Consider the following 21,104-nt stretch of genomic DNA (forward strand, 5'->3'; position numbering starts at 1 on the left):
TAGACCCAGCTGGCCTCGAACTCAGAGATCTGCCTGCCTCTGCCTCCTGAGTGCTGGGATTAAAGGAATGTGACACCAGGCAAGGCATTTTCTAAGTTTAGATTTCTTTCATAGTAAAGATCTATCACCTTTGCCATGGAGAATGGTCAGTAAAAGTTTTTTCTTACTTTGCTCCTGTGTGTATGTGTTCGTACGGCATGGGTCCCTGGTGCCCAGGTGATGGAGGGAAGGACATTTGTGAACTACCATGTGCCTGCTGAGACTTGAACCCAGGATCTCTGGAAGAGTAGCCAGTTCTCCTAATGACTCAGCCATCTTTCCTGCTCCCTTGTCCCAGAATGGTTATTTGTTTGTTGAGACAAAGTTTCTTTATGTCGGAGGGCCTGGAACTCTATGTGGAACAGTTCCACTGTGAACTCACAGAGGTCTTCCTGCCTCAGTCTCCCAAGATCTGGGGATCAGAAGTATGCACCACCCCACCCAGCCAGCCAGTGACAGTTTTTAACAGTATTTAGAAGAAATGTAACTGGTAGGAGATTCCCAAGCTCCAACCCAGTATTTCTTTGTTTTGAGATGGGCTCCTCACACTCTGTAGCATAGTTTGGCATGGAACTCTATACAATCTTCCTGCCTCAACCTTCCGAATACCGGGATCACTGGCTAAACACTTTTTTTCCCCCAAGACAGGGTTTGTCTGTGTAGCTTTGAAGCCTGTCCTGGAACTCAGTCTGTAAACTAGGCTGGCCTTAAACTCACAGAGATCCTCCTGCCTTTGCCTCCCGAGTGCTGGGATTAAAGGTATGCACCACCACCACCCGGCTGACAACACTTTTAAGGAAAGATTTTTTTTTCCTTCTGGCTCAACCAGGGGAGGAGATCTCATGATTCTACCCAGACTGCTCAGCAGTAAATGCCCTTGGAAATGTAGTGCGGCCTGCTCCTTCCAAGGCATGTACTGGGTCAAGGTAGGGGGGAGGGAATGTGGAGATAAGGGGGAACTTGGGAATGGGACTTTGAAGACTCCTCTCCTCTGATTTTCCCCTTCTAGTCGTCCACTAGACCCCCCTTCAAAACTGGCCCCTGATGGAAAATAGGCCATGCTTTGCAATGAGGCCTAACTTTTTTTTTTAAAGACAAGGTGTCACCAGCCCTGGCTGACCTCAAATTCACAGTGATCTGCCTGACTCTGACTCCTCCCAAGAGCCAGGATGAGGCCTATGCTACGAAGGCCAGCCTTTGCCAGACTTTTTCATACGGTGATACAATGTTGCCATACTGGAGAACCGCCACCTGAGTTTGCAAAAGTTGCGCAGACTGCTTAGTTTATGCTTTTGTGTTGGGCTGAGCAGGCCCTCTGGGAGATGTCTGCCTTAGGAAAGAAAGACTGAGGAGGGGCTGGAGAGATGGCTCAGTGGTTAAGCACTGGCTGCTCTTCCAGAGGCCCCAGGTTCCATTCCCAGCACCCCCATGGCAGCTCACAACTGTCTGTAACTCCAGTCCCAGAGGATCTGACACCCTCACACAGACATACATGCAGGCAAAACACCAATGCACATAAAACAAAAACAAATTATTTAAAAGAAAGAAAGAAAAGACTGATGAGCCAGACGGTGGTGGTGGAGCACACCTTTAATCCCAGCACTTGGGAGCCAGAAGCTGGCAGATCTCTGTGAGTTCGAGGTCAGCCTGGTCTACAGAGTGAGTTCCAGGACAGCCAAGGTTACACAGAGAAACCCTGTTTCCAAATACCAAACAAACAAACCAAGAAAAGAACAAGATGGAGAAGGAGAAGAAGAAGAAAAGAAAAGAAAGGCTAACGCTACATAGTATGAAAGAAGGGTGTGGACTTTCTGGCCGGATTTGAAGCAAGAGCTCCTCCTTAGGTTAGGAGATAAGACCTTCCTCTCCCCAGGAAGGGAGTGAGGGGAAAAGCCAAAAGCTGGGCCTTAATCTAATCAAGGAGAGGGAACAGGAAAGATGGAGGGAGGGTGGGAGTCGAAAGCTCAGTGATGGCAACTTGTTCGCCTGGAAGCAAGGATGCGAATGTGGCTGTGTGTCCTGTGGTCAGTCCCCTGCCCACTCTTTTTTTTGTTTTTTGTTTTTTTTTTTTGTTTGTTTGTTTTTTCGAGACAGGGTTTCTCTGTGTAGCTTTGCGCCTCCTGGAGCTCACTTGGTAGCCCAGGCTGGCCTCAACTCACAGAGATCCGCCTGCCTCTGCCTCCCAAGTGCTGGGATTAAAGGCGTGCGCCACCAACGCCCGGCGCCCACTCTGATCCTTAGGGGCTCCCTCGTTTCCTTGAGCGCATGTGCAGTACCGCAGGACTGAAGAGGGCAGTGGAATGGAGCCCACTACCATCTCTGCCCCCAGAACGAGTGGCTCCGAGGAGGGAAGGTTTGTGAGGAAAATGCCCTCCCTTTGGACTGTGCGTTCAGACTTAGGCAAGAAAAGAGGGTGGCCAGAGAGGGGAAGGCTGAATGAGAAGGGAGCCGGACCCTGGGCCGACAGGTCTCCTTCCAACTTCCCTGTACAGGTATCCAGTTCCAGCCGCCACTCCTGCTCCAGGGACCCTCCCCTCGGCGAGAGAAAAGTATTCTTTCCAGAACAAGAACAAAGGAGAAACAACCCGCCTCCAGTCCTTGCCCACCCCATTGGCCCAGTGTCCAAAATTCAGAACCCCCAGGCAGGGCTGGAGAGTGGGAAACCCCGTCTCCCTGTCCAGAAGACAGGAAGGCAGCTCTCCAGTCCTATGGATGGGTCAAGGCGGGATTATTCCAAAGCTCCCAATGTCCCCCACGGCCCCGCTACACAGTGTGGTTTTTGACTAAGAATTCCCCAGGGCTCTCTTCTCTCCACCATGCTGTCAAAGCAACTGGCTTTTCCAGCTCTCCTCTGCCAGCCTTCCTTCCCTCCTCCACCACGGCCAGCTGAACAGTGAAGTCCAAGGGGTCTGGGGCCTGGAACAGTTACCGGCCTCCTGTGGACCATGATCCCTGACCTGCCCCATGGCTAGAACGTAAAACGAGAAGGTTCTGGTTCTAAAGAGCTAAGAGGGACTGGTGTTTAGCTGAGTCAGTAAGAGCCGGCGCCTCAGAAGCCCCTTGGACAGAGCAGGGGACACATCCCTGAACATCTTTCCCCAGATCTAAAGACCTTAATCCTAGAGGTGACTAGATGCTTAAAAAAAAAAAAAAAAAGTGTCATTGAAGATTTTAGATGAAAGCAGAATTGGGGTGGGGGAGGAAAGATCTCCCAAGGCAAGCGCTCTTCCAGCCCATGTCCTTCCCAGCCTGGGACTGTCCCCAAGCTGCAGGACTCCGGTCCAAAGGACTGAAAGCTATCAATCAGGTGTGTCACAGAGGTCAGGTAGCACACGTTCCTGGCAGAACCAGCCCAGCAGCTCCGTCAAGCAGAGTCCCTCACACTGACGCACACTTGGGCAGCCTTCTGGATCAATGCTCGCTCACCCCCACCCCCATCCTGTCAAGGGCCTCGAGGAAGCTGAAGGACAAATCTAGATGGGCCTAGACTCTGCAGCAAGCTTCAGCTTTTGGAAAAGAAGCCTCCCCCAGAGAGGCCCCCCTCCCCCCTGCCTTTTATCAGATCCCGGGGCAGGGTTGTCACGCAGCTCTAAGGATCCCCTGTTTGCACCAGGGCTGTGGGTGGGACTGGGGGCTGGAAAAGACGGTCCTTGGCTTCCTCGGGACTCCCAGCCAGCAAGATTAGGAGAATCTTATTGTTCTGCTCAGACACAGCTGGCCTTCCTGCAGGGGGCGGGGCCCCTGGAAGCCTAAGCAGGATCTCGGCGACCTGGCAACCTTAACGTGTTATCTTACCACCTATTGTGTGGGGGGCAGGGTCTCACGTCACCCAGACTAGCCTTGGATTCCTGACCCTCCTCCTGCCTCTACCCTCCTGAGGCTGGTGGAGACTGCAGGTGTAGACCTCACCACCCTCCGCCTGTCCCAGGAACGTGTGCAGATGGTGTTTTCCTCATCTCGTCTCACAGGTTGGGAGTGGGGTAGATTATGACGGCCGTCCCCTCTGGGGAGAAGAGCTGTTCCCATTGCTGAAGACTCAGGCTTAGTCACCAGGCCAATGCAGGTCTCCCAACACCAGCTGCTGCCAGAGAACTGCAGTCAGCAGGATTGAGCTCTTGGAGGTGGCTTAAGGCCAGGAATTACTTTCCATTCCTACCACATCCTCCAAGGGGGTGGGGGTGGGGGTGGGGGGAGAGAAATCAGACCAACGCGAGTTCTAGGGCAGCAGCGATGTCAGAATACCTCAAGGGCTTGGGTACTGATAGACCTAAGAGCAGACAGACTTTCCACAGGTACAAGACCTAGGAGCAGCTGGTCTCAGAAGCAAGGACCAGAGGAGGTGAGACGTCCGAAAGGAGCCATGACCCCTAAAACTAGGCAACAACAGCTTTAGGGGTTTTCAATTACCTGCAGAATTTGTACTGGCCAGCCCATAAGTACACAGTCTAATTTGTCAGTTCAGGAGAAGCGGTCCCCCTCCCCCTACGCTCCAGGCACATCCCCAACTCTCCACGGGGCTACATAAGTGAGAAGAAATTGCCAGATCAAATCATGAGCTAGAATCATCCAACTTTAATAACTTATAGGCAAATGCTAAAAAAACAGTAATATAGAGGACACACAAGCTTATAAAAAGGGATGGGGATCTACAAACGGGGGGCGGGTTTCTTGGCACTTTCACAGACACGAAAAGATTGTGACTAGAAGAGCAGCTGAGGAGACCCCTCCCCCAACTGTGGGGCGAGAGGAGGTGTTCTCCATTCATCCCAAATGCATTCTCTGGGCAACTCTCTGTGCACCCTCCCCCTGCAAAAAAAAAAATAAAAATACACATCCAAATAAAAGGCCAGGGAAGGACACGGAGAACCAGGGTCGAGGTAGAGTCAGCATTTACATTTACGGCTCCGCTCTTGCAGCCTCCACCCTCTAGAGGTGAGGAGCAGAGAAGACACTTCATCTCCCCTCCCCCACGCGGCACCGAATCAGGACCCCCTCCCCATGCTCCTTCAGTCCTTTGAGGTGGACAGGGTCCAGCACCCAGGCTGGCTGAGAGGTCACAGGCCCTGCCTATCATCTGTACTGACCCCTAGTAGGTAGGGTAGGGGCAGTCTCGGGTCACCGTCTCTTCTTGCTCGCCCGAGGCGCTTTCTTCCTCTTCAGAATCATCTCATACAGACGCTCCAGCCCTGGCTGCAGACCCAGCCCGTCCACAGCACTGCAGCCCTGCACATGGGTGAGCGTGGCGGCTGCCAGCTCTCGGACCGCCAGCCTCTTCTCCACCTCCGCCGCACTCAGCGCCCCCGGCTGGTCCTGCTTGTTGGCCAGCACCAGCACGGGCACCCCCTGGTTGTCTGAGGCCTTGCTGATCCGGTGGAGCTCCACCTTGGCCTCCTCTAACCTTTCGGTCTCGGCAGAGTCCACCACAAACACCAGTCCATCGGTCCGGCGGGTGTAGGAGCGCCACAGCGGCCGCAGCTTCTCCTGACCCCCAACATCCCACACCTGGAAAGTGATTCCACGGGACCCCCCCAAGGGCACGCGGATCTTCTCAGTGTTGAAGCCCTTGGTGGGGACACTCTGGACAAACTCCTTGAACTTGAGGCGGTAAAGAAGGGAAGTTTTCCCAGCTGAGTCCAACCCAATGACCACAACATGTAGGGCCTGGAAGTGGGGTAAAAAGGATGAGGCCGTGGGTGCCATGTCGGTCAAGTGGTTCCCCATGGCGAGCTAGGGCGCAGGGTGGACCTAAGGAGCAGGTCTGGGGCTCCAGTAGAGGCCAGGAGGAGGAGGCGGCCTTGAAACGGCAGGTAGCACAAACTGGGTTATCTAAACAAGGAAAAGTCAAGAGAGGAAAAAGAAAAGAACCGTTTAGAATAAACATCAATTTGACGCTTCTGGATCCTTTCCTAAATCAACATCCCACCCTTGTAAAAATTCCTTTTATTACAAAAGGCGGTTAGGTGCCTCTTTTTTCACATTAAAAAAAGATTTTGTGCATGTGTAAGCCACACACGGCTTGAGTGTGGAGTCAGGACAACTGAGTATGTGGGTCTCAGGGATCTAATTGGGTCCTCAGGCTTTAGGGCAGGCGTTTCTAACCGCTGAACCATCTCACGGGTCTTCCTTCTTCCCCATTTCTTAACAAAAAAAAAAAAAAAAAAAAGAGCTACAGGTGTAACACAGGCGTCCTCCTGCCCAAGGGGCCCTAGGAGAGGCCCCAGGCCAGAGAAACCCTCAGGGGCTGTGATCCTCCAGGGTGTGGGATCCTGCGGGCTAGATCCCGCGGAAGGTCGTTTTGCTGCGCCTCTCCCAGCTTGAGGAGTGGAAGCAGACGCTATGACCTCCGTTCCCGGGAGGAGAATGCTCGCAGGAGGGAGGCGGCCGGGCACTGTGCCCGAAGAGCGAGCCCCGATCCTGTCCGGCTCCCACACGCCCTCCGCAAAGCCACACCGCCGACACGCCCTCGGGAGCTGTGACCGCCATCCCCACGGTCCTGCGACTGTCCTGCCTGCCTTCCTCCCGTGGCGGCCACCGGCTCCCCCAAACCCCGCAAGCCGGCGGCCCTGCACCGCCGGGACACCCCCCTTTACCTTCAGTCAGCCGCACTCCCCGCCAGCGACGCCGACCGGAGCCCCGCACGCCGCGTTCCATCCACAGCGGACTTTGCGGCGCCGCCGGTCAGGTTGAGCATTAAAAACCCTCTCGTGACGTCACATGACGCGGGCCAATCAGCGTCCCCCAGGCGGAGCCTGGCACGGAGCGAGCCGGGCTCTGCAGCCCCATCCTGGGGAGGGACGCTCGCTCTCGCCGGAACCGCTTTATTTAATCTTTTTCTACCTTATTCCAGTATTTGGAAGAGAGCCTGGAATTCATCAGGGCTGATAGGTGGGGAGGACCGAAGGAACAGGCGTGGCCGCGTCTGACGAGAGCAGGGAGAGGAACGTCTTGCCACTGACACCACCCTTTCCCGCAGTCTTCTCCCTCTACCTAAGGGTCTGCTCCAAGAGATGCTGACAAGTTTGGAATCTTTCCTCATTCAGTCGTCTTCTAGCATTCTGCGTCCAGTTTTCAACACAGTGTTTACCTGGAACCCGCACACAGCTGATTCATAGTACTAAGCCCGTTACAGAGGCAGGGTCTCAGGTAGCCCATTGGCTCTAAACTTATTATTTTTTAAAAAAGATTTATTTATTTATTTTGTATACAGCATATATGACTGCAAGCCAGAAGAGAGCACCAGATCTCATTACAGATGGTTATGAGCCACCATGTGGTTGCTGGGAATTGAACTCAGGACCTCTCTCTGGAAGAGCAGTCAGTGCTCTTAACCTCTGAGCCATCTCTCCAGCCCTCTAAACTTATTTTGTAGCAAGGACGACCTTGAACTCCTGAGCCTCCCACTTCTACCTCCCAAGTACATTTTTGTTTTGTTTTGTTTTGTTTTTGTTTTCCGAGACAGAGTTTCTCTATGTAGCCCTTGCTGTTCTGGAACTTGGTGCTGTAGACTAGGCTGGCCTCCAACTCACAGAGATCTGCCTGCCTCTGCCTCCCAAGTGCTGGGATTAAAGGCGTTCGCAATCATCGCCCTGCTGTACCTGATATTTTTATTGTTGCTTATGTGTTTATGTGTGTGTCGATATGTGCTACGTGTGTTCTGGTGTCGGATCCCCAGGAACAAGAATTACAGACAGTGGTGAGTGCCTGACATGGGCGCTGGGAACTGAACCTGGGTCCTCTGGAAGAATAGTAAGTGCCCTTAACCACTAGGCCATCACTTCAACCATTTGGAGGGTGGGGGCAGGGTTGTTTGGTTGGGTTTTGTTTTGTTTTCAGATAGGATCTTTCTATATATCCCTAGATATCCTTGAACTTACTATGTAGACCAGGCTGGCCTCAAACTCAAAGATCCACCTGCCTCTGCCTTAGAATGCTGAAAGAAAGACATCGGGCATCATACCCAACTGCTCTGTTTTGTGTGTTTTTGGGGTTTGGTTGTTTTTTTGTTTTGTTTTGTTTTGTCTTGAGATGGGATCTCACCGTGTAGTCCAGGCTGGCCTGGGCCCAATGGCAATCTCTGTGCCTCAGCCTCCTGAGTGCTGGGATTACTGGCCCCTACCTCTGATTCTCACAATAGCCAGTTAGGGACTGTTGTATGCATCTTACAGGTACAGAAAGCCCCAAAGGGTTAAAGGAATTGTCTACAATCACATGTAGGTAGTACATGGCTGAGCAGAATCTGTCTGAATTCAGTGCCTGGACACCCAGCACCTGTCTAGACATCTCATAGGCAAATCATGGGGCTAGGCAGCCCTAGTGGAGATTCCTCCATCAAAGCTTCCCAGACCAACAGCAGAACTCCAAGGGCCTATCTTGTTAAAACAGACGTTTAAAGGCTGGGTATAATGGCACACACCTAGTGCCAGCACTCCATACAGAGGCAGGGGAATCTCTTTGTTCAAAGCCATCGTGGTCTACATAGTGAGTTCCAGGACAGCCAGCATTACACAGTGAGGCTCTGTCTGAAAAACACAATAAAAATAGACTTTAAAAGACAAAGTTCAAAGTCAGGCAGTGGTGGTGCACGCTTTTAATCCAGAGGCAGAGGCAGGCAGATCTCTGAGATCAAGGCCAGGCTGGCCTATAAAGAGAGTTCAGGACAACCAAGGCTACACAGAGAAACCTTGTCTCAAAAAAGCCAAAAAAAAAAAAAAAAAAAAAAAAAGGACAAAGTTCATCTGGGCATAACCACCATAGCCTTCTGTAATCCCAGGTATTCTGGAGGCTGAGGCAGAAGGATGGTACATTCAGAACTTCTCTAGCTGTATAGTGAGTTCAAGTCCAGCCTGGGCACATTAACATGAACCTATTTCAAAAATACAGATGAACCAGGCATGCTGGTGCAGGGGCAGAGCACTTGCCTGGCCTGCACAGACTCGGGATTCTATCCCCAGTATGTCGGTGAGTTAGTAAAGATAAAAATAAAGCTCCGGTTGATGTCACACCTCTGCATGAGCTAGGGCTCTAGAACTACAGATAATGAGTGACAGGCAGTGGCAGTTCAGGAAAACACACATATTGAGTTTTTACAGATCATCCAACAGGGACCTGTGGGATTTCAGAGGAGGTAAAGACCTTGTCAGCCAGAAGCTTCGGGAAAGGTTTCTAGAGATGCAGGACTTGGGTGGGGGCATCATCCTTAGCAGCTGCAAGTTCTGGTTGCCCTGAAGGGGAGGAGACGTCACAAAGGGCAACGTGACCAAAAGGAGAACAGGATTACCCTTCTTAAAAGCTGAAGTGTAAAGAGGATTGGGAAGGGAGGAGGGAAAGTTAGTGCCGGACTCAAGGGTCCAGCCCTTTCCTGCCCGGCCACCTCCAGCAAGTGCTGATAAAAAGCTTCCACATGTTTAACAACAGCATGCCAAGCTTGCCACCTCTCTCTCCCCTCCCTACCACAAAACCAGCCACCTGGCTTGCCTGGCAGTTCAGGGAGCCTCCAAACTCCTCCTAGAGATCTTCAGAAATTAGTCTAGGACCAAAACCTCACAAAATAACTTTTTTACCTCCCCCAAATGGGGATGATGGGACCGACTGCAATGGTAGCTGAGGCCCAGAGGCAGAGATGAGCATGTTGAAGCTGGGGGAGGAGAACCACGGGGTAGGCTGAGGGCACAGGGAGCGCCACCCTGCACAGTGGCACTGCATGTCTAAGAGCTTAACACGATTTTCTTTTTGAAAAGTCATAGTTGAATCAGGCACAGGGGCACAGCCCTGTGATCCCAGTACTGGGAGGCAACAAGTTCCAGACAAGCCTAGTCCACCTGACGACGTTCAGGACAGCCAGTGCTACAGAGCCAAGTCTCTTTCAAAACATAAAAATAGAAAGATGCCTCTCATCTCTGCACTTGAGAGACGGAGGCAGGAGGATCCATTGCTTAGGGCCATCCTCTGCTACACAGCAAGCCTGAGATCAGCCTGGGCCAAGAAGACCCTGTCTCAAAAGCAAGCAAACAACACTAATAACATGAGAGAGAAGAAAGGAAGAGGGAGTTAGGCAGTGAGATAAGACTGTCAAATACCCGAGACTTTAAATCTAATTACGAGCATAATTGTATACACACACACACACACACACACACACACACACACACACATACACACACGCCAGGATTGGGGTATGTTTTGTCTAAAAAAAAAAAACAAACCTGAAGCATAAAAGGGCTACACGACTTATCCAAGGTCACTCACCTCCCCAGGAATCGTGCAAACAATTGTAGCTTTGAACAAAGGCTATAATGACTGTGAAACTGAAAATACACAAGTTGTCGGACATCTTTTTAACACCTCCCGCCATGGGATTCACACCCAAGATGGGAACTGTCACGGATCTGATAAGGAAAATGAAACTGACTCCCCCCACTCACCCTTTATCTTTCCTGTTTGCAGGGAACGTGTGGACGGACAAATGGGAAGGAGGAGGTGAGGCCTGGGCGGGAGACAGGAAGGAGTTTTTTCCATTTTTGATGGGTTGTTTGTTTTTGTTTGAGGGTGATGGTATTGCTCAGTGGGACCTTTTAAAGGAGGGGCTTTTGAAACAATATTTAAGTGACTGGAGTTAGAGAGGTGTCCCAGGCAGGGTAGGACAGAGGAGCTGGGAGCTACTGCTTCCTTTTTTGGCTTCCACCTGGATCAGAGTCCAGCTGTTTGGTCAAGCACTTTGAACCCCGGAGGGTGGAAGCTTGCTCTTCTTATCTGCAGCTACATTGAGCACACACTGTGTGTGGCAGCCTCTAAGCCAGAAATTCTGCAAGATGGAATGATTAAATACACCGAGAGTCCCTATCACCGAGCCTCTACCTTTAGTGTATGACATTACCAGGTTGGGGTCCTTGAGCCCTCAGGGTTTCTGTTAGTAATGATTGACTAAAACTGGACTTGAAACTTTGCATTTCAAAGGATCAGAAGTTCAAAATTCTCTTTAGTTACAAACTAGGGTTGAGGCCTGCCTGGGCTACATGAGATCCTGCCTAAAATATTGGGAAGGGGTTAGCAACATGGCTTAACCAGCAAAGGCCCTGGCCCCACAGGCCTGACAACCTGAGTTCAATCCCTAGAACACACCTAACGGCAGAAGGAGAGAACAGATTCCACACCGGTGTCTTCTGGCCTCCACAGGCACACTGCTGAACACACACTCACACACCAATCCACACAGACAAATAAAATATAAAAGAAAGTAAGCAGGTTGCAGTCTATGCTTTGTAAGAGAGCAGGTAATTCCAGCACAGAGGAAACCATATAATGAGGCATGGGGGATGACGTCAGCGGCACCCTTCCACTCATTTATCCAGACTGTGGCTTTCAGTCCTGCATCGAGGAGGCCTCCTTGTATATCGGTTTCTAGTGTGACACCAACCATCACGCAGTCTCCCGGCTGCACTCCAAGGAGATCTCAGCAGTGATAAAATACAGAAGGTAGGTTTCTCCTCTTTCTGCTCTCCTCGAAGTGCATTTTCTTTTCTCTCCTCATGCAGTTTCTCTTTCTCTCTCCGGTCATTCTCCTCTTTCTGCTCTCCTCCAACAGCATCCAAGTCAAGTGACTGGCAAGCACAAGCCTCTACCTTCTCCCTCTGTGTTCATTTGTTAACAAGAGTAGGCCGACCTCTTTGCGAAGTTCAGTAAGCATGGCTTTGACATCTTCTGCTAGGATCATATGCTGTAAACGTGTAGATTTTCACAGGAAATAACATTCTGCCAGCTTAAAAAAGAAAGAAAGTAAGTAAGCAGGGCTGGAGAGCTGGCTCACTGGTGAAGAGCACCTGATGTTCTTACAAAGGACCATGCTCAGTTCCCAGCACCCACATGGTAACTCCATGTTCCAGAGAATCTGATTCCCTCTTCTGATCTCCTTGGGCACCAGGCACACCCAAGGTGCACAGGCATACCTTCAGACAAAACACTCAAATGCATAAAATAAACAGATCTTTATAAAAATAAATAAATAAATAAATAAATAAAATACTGGGAGAGGTTTTTTTAAATTTCTTATTCTTTGACAATTTCATAGATGTAGACTTTTTAAGGTTTGTTTTTATTTTATGTGTATGGGTGTTTCGTCTGCATGTATGTGTGTGCACCATGTGCGTTCCTGGTTGCCCTCAGAGGCCAGAAGACAGTAACTGACTCTGGAATTGACTCCTGGAATTGGAGTTGCGGATGATTGTGAGCCACCATGGGGTTGCTGGGAATCGAACCTGAATCCTCTTGAAGGGCAGCCAGTGCTCCTAACTGTTAAGCCATCCCTCTATTACCATGCATGGATTTTTGGGGGAGAAAAATAGAGGTCAGTAATGGGATAAAACCTTATACATCCTTAATATCCCCAACCTTGGACTTCAGAGTAAGTATGCATCCAGTCCCTCGCTAATACACTGGATTGGAGAAACGACTTCTCCCTGGAACTGTCACCCTGACTCAGCATGTAATGAGAGGTTACAGGCTCTCTTCCTCACAGTAGGCCTTGCTCTGGAGTAAGGGAGATCGAGAGGATGGGTGGTGTCTGAATGAACAGATGGAGAGGGGTCTGTGGGAGCTGCGGGGAGTGTGTGAGGAGCAGCTATCAGCGAGGGACTCACAAAGACTCTTCCCAGCAGACCCATACATCCGCCTCCACCATCCGCCTCCACCACCACTTTTCAAATCCCAGTTCTTTAATTTTATAAACAAAACGGAGAAACATCCACGTGGGGTTGCCCATGCCTTTAAGACCAACACTTGGGCAGCCCAAAGAAGATTGTCTTGATTTTGAGACCAGCCTCATCCTAGGACTAGCCTGGGATACACAGTAAGACCCTGTTTCAGAGAGACAGAACGTGAGAGAAGGAGAGAGAGCAATCATACACAAAAACACCCAACTTGTCTCTCATAATGGATGCTGGAGCAAGGTATGTGTTGAAAAGGCTGTTTTTCCCAAACAGGAACCATCATCCCTAAACACCATTAAACTTTATACTAGAGCCTAGGGCTGGAAATTAGCAGATGCTGCCTCCTGGTGGAGAAATCTGTCACTATTTAATTTTTCTATGAAGTGAAGATGATTTGGCTCCTTTTGATTCCTAAATTTTCTTTTTGATAGTATTTGTAGGGCTTCAAGTTGGGGCTGGAAAATGTACAAATATACTCGTTTCATTTTTTCTTTTTTTGTGAGGAAAATGAAATTTAAATGAACAGAGTCAAGCACAGTGGTGCATGCCTTTAATCCCAGCGCTCAAAAGGCAGAAGCAGCAGGGCTGCTAGAGAGGAAACCCTATCTTGAAAAAAGAGGAAATTAAATTTAAACTAACATTATCTGAGCATAAATTCAAATTTCTATATTGTGGTGGGTTTATTAGTTTGTTTGTTCAAGACAGGATTTAAATCGCTTCCTAGGTACTTGTCTAGTTATTGCTCGCCTGTGTAATCAGAACTCCCACAACTGAAACCAAGAAGCGGTTACCCTATGTCAATACTACAAATGGGCCGGGCGGTAGTGGCGCACGCCTTTAATCCCAGCACTCCGGAGGCAGAGCCAGGTGGACCTCTGAGTTCGAGACCAGCCTGGGCTACCAAGTGAGTTCCAGGAAAGGCACAAAACTACACAGAGAAACCCTCTCGAAAAAAACAAAAAACAAACAACAACAACAAAAAAAAAAAAAACCTACAAATGCAACTCGGACTATACAGCATAGAGTACAATCTAAAGAAAACCATAGGAAATGTGGAGATGAGATGGGTTGTTACCAACTCTAACAAACGGCAGCTATGACAAAAAAAAAAAAACAAAAGAACAACTAAGAAAAAGACAAGTCTGACTTTTTAAAATGTTTATGTATTTTACGTATGTGAGTGCTTTACTTGCATGTATTTTTGCATCTCAGAAACGGGCACCGGATGTTATTATAGATGGCTGCGAGCCACCACGTGGGTTCTGGGAAATTGGATTTAGGATCTCCACGACCACCAGTGCTTTTAACCACTGAGCCACAACTCTACAGCCCTCAAATGTGATTTTTGAACCAGCTTGTAAAAAACTACAAGCCTGAAATTTCAAAGCAGCCTATCAAGTTACAGGCCAGTTTATAATTGTAGTGAGTCCGTACTTGAAAACCAGACAATTGATGAGGTGCCCAGTACAGAGAGAAAAAAAGCTCACAGGCAGCTCATGCAAGTGTCGCACACCAACACAGAAAAACATGGTGCTTAAATAAAGCTATCACAAAACTACTAAAGACTATATAAATATGGGGAAAGCATACCCTAAACTACAGAAAGAACTATTAAGAAGCTGAACCTAGAAGATACAAGATGTAGGGTTAAATGCAAAAAAACTCAAGTGCAAAGCAAGAAAGTCAGTCTTTCTTTTGAACCCGCACTAGAGGTCCCCCAAGGGGGTGCACCGTTCCTGGAGGTACTGCAATACCAGGTCGATGCGTGGAGTGGACGGAGCAAGCTCCTATTCCAACTCCTACTTCCAAAAATCCATTTAATATATTGTCCTCGGATAGAGGACGTATCAGATATTAAACTGATAAGAACAGATACTACACTTGATCTTAGCCAAAAGGCCGAGAAGCGATAACTCAGCACTCACGACCGCCCGCGACACTCACGTGCGCACACACCTTTACATCACGGTCGCAAACACACACGCGACCACAGGCACGCGCCCGACACCGACTCTCCTGCCCTGCCCTGCCCACGACCTTCACTCCAGAGAAAACCTGCGAGATCCAGCGTGGGCCGAGGATATTTTTGTTGCTCCTTTCGCTCCCAGAGTTCCTGGGAGACGCGGCCACCTCCTCATTTGCATGCCCCGCCCAGCGCGCAGCTGCATCCGGAATAGCTCATAGCCGGAACCAAGACGGATAGCTCCTTCAGCCAGTTCGCTGTGTCCGACCCACAGACCCATAAGCTCTGCCAGTTTCTTCACAATGCTTCAGATACAGGATTGAGGACCACAGGAGATCATCACTCTCTTCCACTTTCCTTATTTTTTCCCTTTCTCTACCTTTATACCTGGGCCTAGGCTCCTTTATGAAGAGATGCATTCAACAATCAGTTGGGGAGGGCCAGTGGTCACAAGACAGTCCGCTAGTTATGCAAACTCTGACCAGGTCAAGGGGTGCACGGACCCTTCGGGAAAGAGACCCTTAGAATTCCAAGTTACCTGTTTGTTATTACATATTTCTTTTTTGTTGTTTTGAAATTGTGTCTCATACTGCAGCCCAGGCTAGACTGGAACTTACTGCAACCTTCCTGTCTCAGCTTCCTTAGTGCTATGATTACAGGTGAAAGCCATTACATGCAGCTTCGAAATCCTGTGCTTCCGTGTCGAATCCTAGAAGGAGCCTGAAAAAGCAGGAACCCGCAGTTGACATACTCAAGGGGCGGCACCAAAAATCAGCATGGTGGGCTGCAGGGAGATGGGGGGCTAAAAAGCCAGAGATAGGGGGCTGGAGAGATGGCTCAGAGGTTAGGAGCACTGACTGTTCTTCCAGAGGTCCTGAGTTCAATTCCCAGCACCCACATGGTGGCTCACAACCATCTGTAATGAGATCTGGTGCCCTCTTCTGGTGTGCAGGCAGAACACTGTATACATAATAAATCTTTTTAAAGAGAGAGAGCGAGCCAGAGATGAACCACAGTGTAGAGTGGTGTGTGTGACACATTTTCTAGGGAAAGGTTCACACCCTGAAAAGGCACTGCTAGCTGACAAAAGAAAAGATTCCCCACTCTGCTGGAGAACAGGGTATCCGTATCCGGTTATACTTATGGATCCAAGGAAATGGGTGACTTGTGGGAACACAGAAAAGTCAAAGGCAGCTGCTTTAACAGCCCACCCTGCTAAAAGACTCATGAATGCTGTTATCTGTTACGGTCTGGGGTCATTCAGAGATTTACCAGTCTGACCATTAATAACTTTTAACAAGGGGTGCACAGCTCAGCGGTTAAGAGCACTGTTTGCTCTTCCAGGGGACCCAGGTTCAATTCCCAGCACCCACACGGCAGCTCACACCTGTCTGAGGCTTCTGACACCCTCACACAGACATACATGCAGGCAAAATGCCAATGCATATAAAATAAAAAATATTTATTTTTAACAGAGAAGAGGCTTTTATTCAGATACTGACACCAGGCTACACCCAGGACTCAAGATTCCCAAATGTAGCCCGGAGCTGCATTAGTCAGCTTTATGCAGGCAAAGAACATAAAATTACATTCTGTTCGCCTGCAAACAGAAGGTTACATTCTATTTTGTGAAGTCTTGGTTATCTTGAGCAAAACAAGCTTTCATTTACAGAAGCGGAAACAGTGCTTAACCTCATGACCTAGTATCTTTCATAAACAACAGTTTTGTTAAAATTATACTAGACCACTGGGTGGTGGTGGCATAAACCTTTAATCCCAGCACTTGTGAGAGAGAGGCAGGTAAATCAAAGTGAGTTCCAGGACAACAAGGGCTACACAGAGAAACCCTGTCTTGAAAAATCATAAATAAATAAATAAATGTATAAGACCAGGCCATGGCAGTAACAACCCTTAATATTTGGAAGTTCAGCTTTGCTTTACAGTTCTCTTAAGCACAAAAACATAAACCAGTGGTGGTGGCACACGAACTCAGGAGGCAGAGGCAGGCGGATCTCTGTGAGTTCGAGGCCAGCCTATGCTACAGGAATTTCGTCTATGTTGTTGTCCGATGTCCAGTGGAATAGAGTGTTTGGCTTGAGAGGTGGGGTTCACATTCAGCAGGCCGGAATGGATCATGGAGTTCCCTGGCTGACTGGGGACATGAGAAAGAAAGGCACCTGGAAGAGGATGAGGCGGGGCCAAGGGGTTGCCCTGGCTCTTTGCCAGGAAGTGCCTGGTGGCTGTGTGGGTCGAGGTCGATTACGATTATCTCGGAGTTTTGTTATTTTTGATATCTTTTCTCTGTGTAGCTTTGAAGACTGTCCTGGATCTCGCTCTGTAGACCAGGCTGGCCTCAAACTCAGAGGTTCACCTGCCTCTGCCTCCTGAATGCTGGATTAAAAGCCTGTGTCACCACCACCCAGCTTTACCTCAGGTTTTATATATATATATATATATATATACATATATATATATACATATATATTATATATATTAAAAATATTGGTTTCTCTGTATAGCTTTGTGCCTCTCCTGGAACTCACTTGGTAGCCCAGGCTGGCCTGGAACTCAGAGATCTGCCTGGCTCTGCCTCTCGAATGCTGGGATTAAAGGCGTGTGCCACCACCGCCCGGCAAGGTTTTTAATCTTTAATATTTGTCCGTGATTTTATAATGAACAGTAAAAGAGATGGCTATAAGCCTGGTCTATAGAGGGCTATATGGAAAAACCCTGTCTTGAAAAAACCAAACCAACCCACATAAACAAACAAAAAAACCCAACACATTACCCATTGAGTATCTTCTGGGCTACCTGAAGAGTCTTCTCTGGCCACAATTGTTACTGCTTATTTAAGTGGGTGAGGTGGGGCAGCTAGGTTTCAGAAACTTCCTGAGCCTTGCAAGTTTTATTTACTTCTTCCCTCGATCCTCTATGATGCTATGAACTACACTTGGTTCTTGAATCAGAAAATGAAGGTGTTGGCCACTTGGATACTTAGGAGAACGTATAAACAGATGCGTAAGTAACTAACAATATGTTAAGTTTATTTGTATTTGTTGTGCCCAGATCGTGACCCCCAGAGAGACCACCAAAGACAAGCATGCCGGAATGCAAAAGCAAGGTTTCATTCTGGATATCAAAACAATAAAACTAGCAGACTCGTCAATACATCAATGAGTGGAGGAAGCGCCACTGTCTGCAGCTCAGCTTTAAAGGAAAAGTCACAAGTTACATCATTTAGGGTGCTAGTAAGTACAATTCTGATTGCTCGCTTCTAGGACTTCTAGAAATTATTCTAAGAGTGTTGCCGCACATTTCTCATTGCTGTGAGTATTTTGTGTCAGTTACCTGAAACCAGAGAATTCATAGTCTGCAGCATTACTCGTGACTATTTTATCTTATTTTAACTTTGTTTCTGATTGACTGATTTTCATACTAATGCTATTCCTAAAAGAAATCTTAGGCCTTAGTTTTTGGGTGAAAGCATTTTGGTCTTATTTTTAAGATGGCTCATTTTGGTCTCACAGTATTATTCAAGTTTTATGAATAACAATGAAAGGCTCCCGTATGCCAATACTGGGTTTCTCCGCCGATGCAGTAAGTCAGATCAGGCCAAATTAAAGTCTGGGTTTTAATCCCAGCAAAGCATTCCAGGGTGGACTCAGGGAAAGAGGGGAACCCACAAGGCTGCTCCTGAGGGGGGCCCTTAAATACCCTCCAGGGGAGGAGCTGCTGTTTGTCAGGCTTTCTTTGGGCAGGGTCTGGAGAGGGCTGCTCCAGGGGAGGAGCCGTGTGTGTGTGTGTGTGTGTGTGTGTGTGTGTGTGTGTGTGTGTGTATGGAATGGGCCCCTGAGCTGGAGATCCCCAACAAACACCACTTTCTAATGATGAGGGAAGACTTCTGGGAAGGAACAGTAATGTAAGGTGAAGGGCTCGCTAACAGGCCCGAACGTTGTAAACATGGCGCCAGCAAGTCTCCCTCCTTCCTTCTCCCTTGCTAAACCGTGACATCACATTCCTAAGGCTAGCGCGACCCCCCCTCCCCAGGTCCATTCCCTCACTTGGCCACTGATTCATTCCTGAGACTGATCACCAAGGTCCAGCAATCAACATTCATTATTTGGTTACTCTGGCTAATATAGGGCTGTATAACCAGAACTTAATGGTTCCCCCAAGCACAGACCTCCCTCTTATCTCCTTAAAAACCAACTCCTTAAAACAAACAAAACAAACAAAAACAACAAAAGACACCTTGCTTGTTCCTGGCTGCTGGCGCTGCAGCCTCCACACCCCTCCAGCACCATCCCAGCTTGCCCCTCGCGGGTCATGAATCTCCTTAATGTTAAGAATCGGTGTCTAAGTGTGTTCTGTGCCAACTCTAAGGCCCCTTTCCATAAGGAATCCACAGTAATGTGTAAAGTATGTAAACTCGAGACTTGGTATTTGAAATGCCGAAGAAGCTTGTTAACTGGCCACGAGCCTCTATGTTACTTTGTAATAGGGGTCATTAACTTGGAGAGAGGTGGGTGGATGGTTCACCTCCTCTGCTGTGTCAGATTCTCAAACAGGAGCCACTAGATGGGGAGACAAGCTCTTTATTTGCTAACTCAACCCGTTTCCACAGTTTTTTGCTGTTTTCTTTCCTTCCTCTCCCTCTCTTTTTTTTTTTTTTTTTTCCCGAGACAGGGTTTCTTTGTGTAGTTTTAGTGTCTTTCCTTGAACTCACTCTGTAGACCAGGCTAGCTTCGAACTCACAGAGATCCGTCTGGCTCTGCCTCTCAAGTGCTGGGACTAAAAGGATGTGCCACCACCGCCTGGCCCTCTCTCTCTCTTTGGAACGCTGTCACACCTGGTTTTTGTGATGCTGCTCAGGCTTGAACCCTGGGCTTCCTGCATGCTAGGCTAACACTCCACCAACCAAGCTCCAGCCCTGCCCCCAAGGCAACCTGCCACTTAACCAGGAATCCTAACCATGATGGTGGACAGCACTGAGGCTTAGATGGACGGATAGCATGTGTGTGGGGCTCACTCTGACGCAGGACTTAGGACCTCCTTCTGACCCCCTGATCTTCACTGTCCCTTACAGACTTGGAATTGATTGACCTCGTGTCTCCAAAGTAGACCCTGGCAGGCTGTGGTATTTGTGGGTCTCTCTCCTGACTGCAGGTTCGTCTCAGCACTAGACATAAGGCCCTGAGACATCAGGCCTTTGCCCTAAACAGCTCACGATGCCAGGAACTGGCAAATTTCTACTTTGGCTTCAATGGATGGTCAAAAAGGATCCTCAAGGTATGCCTTGTTCATTTTTCGACTAACCGCACTCTCTCCTTCCACATTAGAATCCTAGACATCCAGGAGGATTGAACAGGGCTTCCAGGAGGACATGTCAGGGGCCAGCTATTGAGAGGATAGGTGAATGTGTTTCTTGTACCAGCCTGAACCACCTGCCCAGGGGTGGCAGCCTCTCCAATGGTTTGGGCCCTCCCACATCAATCATTAACCAAGAAAATGTCCTATAGACTTTCCTACAGGACAGTCTGATGGAGGCATTTTTCTCAATTGAAGTTTCCTCTTCCTCAACGACCCTTGTCATATTGACGAAAACCTGAGCAGCTGACGGAGTTTGCCGAACATGCAGTTTTTGCTTTGTTGAGTGACTGTTGAACCGGGGTCTATTCCTCGCTGAAGCACTCTATCACTGATCTACAGCCCTGCCTCCTTCTCTTTTTTGTTTGCTTGTGTATGCCAGGTGGACCTCGAACTCATTACGTAGCCAAAATGACCTTGGCATTTCTCCTACTTATAGCCCAGAGTATTTCAAGTTCAGATATGCGACAAAAGGATGAGTTTTGTGTATTGCTGGGGATCAAATCCAGGTCTCTGTGCATGCCGGGCAACCAACCACTCCACCAACTGAACTACACACACACACACACACACACACACACACACACACACACTCGTTTTTTCTTCTCTTCCTTCAAGTATCTCACTGCCTCAGTCTGCCAAGTACTAGAATTACACATACAATACACAATAATTCTGATGCTTTCCTCCTCATCCTTTATAAAGTGCCAGTTTCTGAAGTAGGGAGTGGGAAGAGACTCCAGGCATCGATCTGGTCCTAAAGGCATTCCTGCCCGAAAGAGTTCCTTTAGTTTCGCTTGCTCATAGCCTTTCCCTACACAGCCCGATCCAGCTTGGAACACTGGGTCTTCCTATGGACCAGCCTGTGGAGTTGAATACAGGTCTGCCCCATAAAGCTGAATCCAAAATGAGTTTTAGACTGTTTAATAAAAAAAAAAAAAAAAAAAAAAAAGTGCCGGGTGTGGTAGCTCATAGCTTTAGGGAGGCAGAACCAGACCTATCTCTGTGAGTCTGAGGCCAGCTTGGTCGACAAA

General features: G+C 48.7%; 1 protein-coding gene and 1 non-coding gene across 2 annotated transcripts; both read right to left on the reverse strand.

Annotated features, from left to right (window-relative positions):
- Window positions 1-4,591: 4,591 nt before the first annotated feature.
- Window positions 4,592-6,733, reverse strand: Arl4d (ADP ribosylation factor like GTPase 4D). Its single transcript, XM_028882548.2, has 2 exons — window positions 6,630-6,733; window positions 4,592-5,865 (listed from the first exon to the last, which is right to left on the reverse strand). Exon 2 carries the CDS (start codon window positions 5,758-5,760, stop codon window positions 5,155-5,157), a length of 606 nt encoding a protein of 201 aa, XP_028738381.1. The 5' UTR covers window positions 5,761-5,865; window positions 6,630-6,733; the 3' UTR covers window positions 4,592-5,154.
- Window positions 6,734-14,460: 7,727 nt separating this feature from the next.
- Window positions 14,461-14,651, reverse strand: LOC114702294. The gene has a single exon (XR_003735958.1). It is a non-coding gene; the product is annotated as a U2 spliceosomal RNA (small nuclear RNA).
- Between the last annotated feature and the right edge of the window lie 6,453 nt (window positions 14,652-21,104).

This window comes from Peromyscus leucopus, chromosome 8b (genome assembly GCF_004664715.2).
Source record: "Peromyscus leucopus breed LL Stock chromosome 8b, UCI_PerLeu_2.1, whole genome shotgun sequence".
Taxonomy (NCBI): Eukaryota; Metazoa; Chordata; class Mammalia; order Rodentia; family Cricetidae; genus Peromyscus; species Peromyscus leucopus.